Source organism: Astatotilapia calliptera, chromosome 10 (assembly GCF_900246225.1).
Source record: "Astatotilapia calliptera chromosome 10, fAstCal1.2, whole genome shotgun sequence".
Lineage (NCBI taxonomy): Eukaryota > Metazoa > Chordata > Actinopteri > Cichliformes > Cichlidae > Astatotilapia > Astatotilapia calliptera.
Genome location: NC_039311.1, coordinates 17898001 through 17906693, shown reverse-complemented (window position 1 = coordinate 17906693; position 8693 = coordinate 17898001). Strand labels below are relative to the sequence as shown.

Genomic DNA, 8693 nt, shown 5'->3' with positions numbered 1-8693 from the left:
GTATGTCTTCCATTTTCTGATGATTGCTCCCACAGTTGATTTTTTCACACCAATTGTAGATTCACTCTTCCCAGTCTGGTGCAGGTCTACAATACTTTTCCTGGTGTCCTTCGAAAGCTCTTTGGTCTTGGCCATGGCGGCGTTTGGAGTCTGACTGTTTGAGGCTGTGGACAGGTGTCTTTTATACAGATGATGAGTTCAAACAGGTGCCATTCATACAGGGAACGAGTGGGGGACAGAAAAGCTTCTTACAGAAGACGTTACAGGTCTGTGAGAGCCAGAGATTTTCCTTGTTTGAGGTGACCAAATACTTATTTTCCACCCTGATTTACGAATAAATTCTTTACTAATCCTACCATGTTAATTCATGGATTTTTTTTTTTCACATTTTGTCTCTCACAGTTGAAGTGTACCTCTGGTGCAAATTACTGACCTCTGTCATCATTTTAAGTGGGGGAACTTGCACAATCGGTGGCTGACTAAATACTTTTTTGCCCCACTGTACATAGGAAAAGAACAGAAAAAAATGCTTGTATGAATCAGTGAATGAGACAACTTGTATAAAATCACTCTGAGCACTCAGAGTAGAAAGAACCAGCATAAGAACCAGTCTATTTACCAAGTTTATAAAAAGGAAATTCAGATTTCATTCCACATATTCCTTATTTAGCACTCCTACAGATTCAATACATACAGACTTCTATGATTTTATCATCTCTAGTACCGTACCGAACCCTGTTACTAGTATTAGCATTTTCCATAGAATTATGTCTTAATTACTTAGAAACTGCTTCCCTGTAGACTTATTCATAGTGCTATTTCTCATAGAACGACATCACATATATAATATTATACTATAGTGTATATAGTAAAATATTACGTACATATATAAACACAGGATAGTGCAAGAGCCTCCTTAACATCCGTTTTCATTCAATATATTCAGACTTTCATTCTACATATACGTATATTATATTCCTCGTCAAACAAGAGGAGAAAAGCAACAAATAGTTTGTCCATTTTGTAAAACTCTGACATTTGTTAAATAAACAAGGTTGTTTGGACTAATGTTAAGAAACTTTCCTTGGCTTTTTGGTCAAAGAAACATTATTCCCATGTTTACAACCTCAATAATATTTCAGCAACTCCCCAACTTGGTCAGACACATTTTAAAATGAGTCCTGTGAGACGCTTCAACTTAGAAAACATTAAAACATTAATTAGAATGAGTTTGTTTTGAGGAAAAGAAAAGTTGGTGATCAAAGTAAGCCACAGTTCTCTCTCTATGGATCAAATTAGTGCAAATAATTGGGTACAGTTGTAAGCATCGCCTCATGAGATCTGTGTAGAAATACTGTATATATTTCGCTGTAAAGAGGTCAGACATGCAGCCACATGCTTGCAGCCTGTGCTGTCCAATCCTTTCAGAAAACATCAGGTGAGCTGCATTCACTCCTTTAACACATGCATGACTTCAAATGTGCTCACTAAACTGCCATGTGAATTGTACCTGTAATTTAACGTAACAATATGATTTTCTGTTCCTTAGACTATTAAGGTAGTCCTCAAACACAGGTGGTGGAGTTCAACTATGATTTTTCAAAGGGCTGTTTTAAACAGCTCTGCTATCATTCATCCTCCAGGTTTCTATATCATTGGATTTGAGACATTTCCTTTCATCAGTGTCTACTTTATCTTCCTGGTGTTTGTTTATGGTGTTACAGTGCTGTTTAACATTTTGGTGATTTATGTCATTGCTTCTACTCGTCGTTTGCACACTCCAAAATTTTTGGCTGTTGTCAACCTTGCAGTTATTGATCTGTTTCTTAACACTTGTACCATTCCCAGCATGATAAAAATATTTCTCATCAAAAACAACTTCATTCCATTTAACTTGTGTTTGCTACAGATGTATGTTTATTATGTGTTTGTATCTTTGGAGTCATTTGCTCTTGCTATACTTGCCTATGACCGGTTAATTGCAATATGTTTCCCTCTGCGTCAAAACTCCATCAACACTGTGAGAAGCATGTGCTGTATTGTCAGCGTATCGTGGATTATTAATATGGGAATAACAGCTTTTGCAACAGGTATAATGACTCGACTCTCTTTTTGCAGGTCTGTGAGAGTGTTCAGCTATTTCTGTGACTATGCACCTGTGTTTCGGCTTGCCTGTAATGATAACACAATGCAGTGGTTTGCAGCTTCCTTTTTCAGTATTTTGTTACTTTTTTTCCCCTTTACTTTCATTTTTCTGTCTTATGTCAGCATCCTGATCACAGTGTTCAGGATGAAATCTGTGGACAGTCGGGTGAAAGCTTTGGCCACGTGTGCTGAGCATCTCATTCTTGTTGCTATATTTTACATTCCTCTTATTGTTATTTTCACAGTTGGTTTTTTTCTGGGTGTTGTTAATCCAGATCAGCGGGTTCTGAGTCTGTCGCTGGCCTCATGCATCCCACCTTGTATCAATCCTGTTGTATATTCTTTGAAAACCAAAGATATAAAAACCAGAGCACTGACACTGTTCAGAACTAAAGTTAAAACTAAACTAACTAAAGTTAATGCATAAAATAACAATCAATTCTAAATCAGTCTTTGTAGAGCTTGTAGAGTCTGCTGTTGCTGGATATTAGCTCTGCCTTAACTTTAGTAGATTATAGGATTCTGCAATGATGGTCTACTGTCAACTCCTTTTTCCCGTGAGTCTTCAAACTCCTCCATAACAACAATATGTCTCAAACATGTGCTTTGTTTTCTTCTGCAGGAGACATGTTACAGATGTATATGATATAAAATTAAAACATTTTAAATACTACAGTAGTTATAATAGTTGAAATAGTTGAAAGTAAATATCCTACAATTGTAAATGTGCACAAATTATAGTATGTAAACTTACTCCGCATTAAAAAAAATAAAATGTACACTTCTCCCCAATTCATCTAACTAAGCATCATTGTCCAAATTAATCAATCATTAACACATGATCTGTTTCAGTGTTTCATTCAAACTCGAGTGTCGTACTTACAAATGTAACAAAATTTACGTTTTTTTTAGATAAAGTAAGTTTGATCAATTAGTTAGCTGAGTATTAATTTCAGCTAACATATTTAAGTGTACTACAGAGCATTAAAACACATTACTTCAAAAGTTGCTTTAAATTGTAAATTGAGTATCATTCTACGGATGTCTTTGGCTAGAGTTTAGGGTAGCCTTGTATACATTACACAGCACAGTGGTGGACTGTATCTTTGCTTTGTGTTAATTATTATTTTTCGTCCCCTTTCTTTCATTATGCTAGGTTCATGGTGAAATATTTGGACAGACAAGTGAAGCGTCTTGATGCATTCTCAATCATCCAGGAAAGTAAATCTCCAAAAGTTGATTCTGTTCATCTGGACATAGCGTTTTGTGGGAGAAATGTTTCGTCACTCATCCAAGTGACTTCTTCAGTCTCAGCTGACTGCAGTTTTCCCCAAATCTTATAAACAGTACATTTGCATAATGACTGAAACCAGCCCACTGAAGGAACAATGGGCTGGGAGGTCAGTTCCTTAATCATAATTATGCAAATTCTCATGACCATTGAACAACAACCACTGACCAAAACCTGCTGATCAAAGACCACTGATCATTGGCCATGAGTACCATTCACAGAGAGTTGGGGAATGGCTGCAATCACAGCATTGTAAGATGGTGAAAGATGTACCCTTAGGCCCCCTCCTCGATTCAGAGATGGTCTTTCCCTTTTCACGTAAATGGCCTCCTTGACTCCGCGCTCAAACCAGTGTTCCTCCCTGTCCAGGATGTGTACATCCTCATCATTGAAAGAGTGTTCACTGGCCTGTAGGTGTAAATAGACTGCAGAGTCCTGGCCTGACGAGGTAGCTCTTCTGTGTTGTGCCATCCGCTTCGCCAGAGGTTGTTTGGTTTCCCCGATGTATAAATCCTGGCAATCCTCCTAGCACTTAACAGCATACACTGTTGTTACATACATACTGTTGTATGTTACTCTGTTTGTGTCGGGGGACCTGATCCTTGGGGTGGACCAATTTTTTGGCGCAGCGTGTTTTGGGGTTTAAAAGCCACAGAGACCCGGTGTTTAGAAAAAATGTGTCTCAACTGCTTCGATACTCCTGACACATACGGATCACTACAGGTTTTTGCTTGGGCAGCCGTTGTCCTTCTCTCCTGGATCGGCTGGAGTTTTCTTTAGATGCCTTTCCAGCTTTGACAAAAGTCCAGCTGGAATAACCACATTTACTCAGGGCCTTCTTGATGTGCTGTTCTTCTGCCTCCCTGGCCGCTGTGTCAGTGGGGATGGTGTTCGCTCTGTGTTGTAGCGTCCTGATGACACCCAGTTTGTGCTCCAGTGGATAATGAGAGTCAAACCTTAAATACTGATCCGTATGTGTAGGTTTACGGTACACATCAGCTTTTAGATGTCCCCCATTACTGATGGAAATCTCACAGTCTAAGAAGGCTAACCTTCCACTTTCATATTCTCCCTGGTGAATTTGATGTGTCGGTCCACCGAGTTAATGTGATCCGTACAATGTAGTACGTCCTGAGATTTGATTTTCACCCAGGAGAATGAAGAAGTTACTTGGATGAGTGACGAAACGTTTCTCCCACAAAACGCTACATCCAGATGAACAGAATCAACTTTTGGAGAGAGACAAGTGAAACCTTTGGATACATTTATTCTCACATTTTGAGAGTCTTTAACAAGTTTAACAAGCTAAAAGCTGGGACTGTGACAGGTTGAGAAATATTCCCAAAAGGGACATGTGCGCAACCCCTGTGAATATGGGATGAGTCAAAAGTAGCATAGATGGTAAGAGGATTAAGTTTTACTTTCAATAAACCATAAGTAATCATGTCTTAGGTAAAACAGGGCAGGATAATTTGTGAGGATAGGTCTTCTTCCTCTTAAAATGTGTCTTGTAAAACCTAGTGTACAATCTTCCTACCCTCTTATACATGATTTAAAAATTCATTTATGAACTCTAAAAAGAGCTGTTTGATATCATTTGGCATAAACACTCATTATGAGAGAATTCTAGTCCTGGATTAAACTGTCCCGTGCCACACTGTGAACTCATGGTATTACAAATTGGACCCATTACACAATTTTTATTTGCTTATATATATATATGGGGCGATCGTGGCTCAAGAGTTGGGAGTTTGCCTTGTAATCGGAAGGTTGCCGGTTCGAGCCCCGGCTTGGACAGTCTCGGTCGTTGTGTCCTTGGGCAAGACACTTCACCCGTTGCCTACTGGTGGTGGTCAGAGGGCCCGGTGGCGCCAGTGTCCGGCAGCCTTGCTTCTGTCAGTGCGCCCCAGGGTGGCTGTGGCTACAATGTACCTTGCCATCACCAGTGTGTGAATGGGTGGATGACTGGATATGTAAAGCGCTTTGGGGTCCTTAGGGACTAGTAAAGCGCTATATAAATACAGGCCATTTACCATATACACTCAACAAAAATATAAACGCAACACTTTTGTTTTTGCTCCCATTCCCCATGGGATGGACGTAGAGACCTAAAATTCATTCCAGATACACAATATAACCATCCCTCCCAAACAGTGGTCACAAATCAGTCCAAATGTGTGGTAGTGGGCACATCTGCTATATTGAGATAATCCATCCCACCTCACAGGTGTGCCACATCAGGATGCTGATCTGACATCATGAGTAGTGCACAGGTGTACCTCAGACTGCCCACAACAAAAGGCCACCCTGGAATGTGCAGTTTTGTCTCACAGCAAAATGCCACAGATGCCACAAGCAATGAGGGAGCGTGCAATTGGCATGCTGACAGCAGGAATGTCAACCAGATCTGTCGCCCGTGCATTGAATGTTCATTTCTCAACCATAAGCCGTCTCCACAGGCGTTTCAGAGAATATGGCAGCACATCCAACCGGCCTCACAACCGCAGACCTCGTGTAACCACACCAGCCCAGGACCTCCACATCCAGCAGGTTCACCTCCAAGATCGTCTGAGACCAGCCACCCAGACAGCTGCTGGAACAATTGGTTTGCACAACCAAACAATTTCTGCACAAACTGTCAGAAACCGTCTCAGGGACGCTCAACTGCATGCCCGTCGTCCTCATCGGGGTCTTGACCTGACTCCAGCTCGTTGCCGTAACAGACTTGTGTGGGCAAATGCTCACATTCGATGGCGTCTGGCACGTTGGAGAGGTGTGCGCTTCACGGATGAATCATGGTTCACATTGTTCAGGGCAGATGGCAGCTGAGAATGTCCCAGTTCTTGCATGGCCAGCATACTCACCGGACATGTCACCCATTGAGCATGTTCGGGATGTGCTTGACCGGCGTATACGACAGCGTGTACCAGTTCCCACGAATATCCAACAACCTCGCACAGCCATTGAAGTGGAGTGGACCAACATTCCACAGGCCACAATTGACAATCTGATAGACTCCATGCGACGATGTGTTGCACTGCATGAGGCAAATGGTGGTCACACCAGATACTGACCGGTTCTGGGTCCCCAGACCCCCAATAGCGCAAAAAACTGCACATTCCAGGGTGGCCTTTTGTTGTGGGCAGTCTGAGGTACACCTGTGCACTACTCATGATGTCAGATCAGCATCCTGATGTAGCACACCTGTGAGGTGGGATGGATTATCTCAATATAGCAGATGTGCCCACTACCACACATTTGGACTGATTTGTGACCACTGTTTGGGAGGGATGGTTATATTGTGTATCTGGAATGAATTTTAGGTCTCTACGTCCATCCCATGGGGAATGGGAGCAGTAACAAAGGTGTTGCGTTTATATTTTTGTTGAGTGTATATAAAATAAATCTACACTCATTATGTAATATTAGCATATCATTCTGTAATGTCTGTCACCATTTTTTTCAGGTCATCAGGAATAACTTAAACATGGGTATCAAAACATACACTTCAAACAGTGTGCCATTTGTTCTGTACTCTTCTGTATACAATTATATCAGCACATTATGCTGTAGTTCACGATTCACATGATGCAGTGAAAGACAGTAATCCTGGTATTATGATGAGAGCGTGCCCTCTAGTGGATTTATGTGTACAGTGCAGGGTTTCATGAGTTACGCTGGTAAATTTGAAATTGCAACAATCCCTGAAAGGTAAGTTTGATTAATTACGTTATGTATCAATATTTTATGTATCAATAAACTTCTTTTAAGATTTAGATTCATTAGCAGATTGCTGACCGATCTACAATAGAGTCTGTAAAGTAGAGTCTTTATTTAGAATTTTACAGAGTATGCACTTCACATATTGCATTTAGTTTCCTGTGAAAAAACAGCACCACAGTGTTGATGTGATGGACAAAAAATGTGACAGAATATGCCAATCAGTAGAGGTTTGCCATAGAAGACCACTAAATGCACAGACCAAGAACTAAAGGCAAGCTTCCTACAAATTTATCTTAAGTAGAGAGAAAAAAATTCAATATTAAAAATGTGTTTGAGTTTTTTTTAATATTTAATACAGTTAAGTACAATTTCAAACCACTAGATGGTGGCAGAAACATTGTGAAACAGTGAACAGCTGATTGTAAGTAGAACAGTCAAAGTTTATTATCGCACCCACACTGCTACTTCTCAGTCTGCACCTTAACCTTGTCAGATCTCCTGTTGAAGAATGGTGGTTTGCTGCTATGCTCTATATTTACCTCTTTATTTGCTCTGATTAGTTTTCCACACCACTCGTGGTGAGCAACTTGTCTGGTCTGTCTTGTCTGTCCCCACACACACCAAACTTCAATATTTTGTGAATGAACCCATTTTAGAAACATTTATGAACTATGAAACGATGGGATACTTAGAGTCACTGCAAGGTTTTCCAACAGCAATAATGCATTCAGGAGTCAGCAGAGAAGAAGCCATTCCCCCAAACAGTCACAATACAGAGACAACACAGGAAGACATAATTATATATATATATATATATATATATATATATATATATATATATATATATATATATATATATATATATATATATATATATGGGTGTGTGTGTGTAGAGAGAAAGAGAGGAAATATATACAATATGTATAATAATAATACTCAAGTTTTCAAGACATTTTATTTCTATCCCGTACTCTCCACTGATGTAACATAACTACTCCTCCTGCATAATCCTGATTAAAAAATGTTGTAGCCTTTCGTCTTGCTGCAGTGCCCCAATTTTTAGATCAAAATATTTTCAGTTCCCCACTACAACTTTCCTCCTCCCCATACACCTACATAATGACACTTAAACACTTCTTCTTCTTTAAATGTTTTATTTTGAAAACTTTAATCAATGCTAAAATACAACCTCACGTCAAGAATGTTACAAAAATATTTTTTGTATTTTAAAACAACTTTTGTGTTCTAAAGTATTTTCAGTATACATGTTCATGTAGTCACATAAAAAAAATAAGCAGATAATCTGTTGGACACAGTCAAATAAGTTTTTATTGATTTTTCTTCCTATTCTTTAATACAAAGGCCATAGAATGAGCGCTGCAAATGTTTCTCATAGTTTTCCATATTTAAATTGTATTTACAATGGATTACGCAACAACTGGAATAATGTATGACTATTCCATTGTGTTTTTTTATGAGTACTTTAACTGTAATATGTTTTGAACACAAGACTTTATTCTACTCTAACAATCTT

General features: G+C 39.4%; 1 protein-coding gene across 1 annotated transcript; it reads left to right on the top strand.

Annotated features, from left to right (window-relative positions):
• The first annotated feature begins 1591 nt into the window (after positions 1 to 1591).
• Positions 1592 to 2572, top strand: LOC113030954 (olfactory receptor 2AT4-like). The gene has a single exon (XM_026182765.1). It carries the CDS (start codon positions 1592 to 1594, stop codon positions 2570 to 2572), a length of 981 nt encoding a protein of 326 aa, XP_026038550.1.
• The last annotated feature ends 6121 nt before the right edge of the window (positions 2573 to 8693 follow it).

Excerpts from the sequence above, each read along its gene's own strand:
- LOC113030954 (XM_026182765.1), top strand. The coding sequence starts at position 1,592 with ATGATTTTTCAAAGGGCTGTTTTAAACAGCTCTGCTATCATTCATCCT.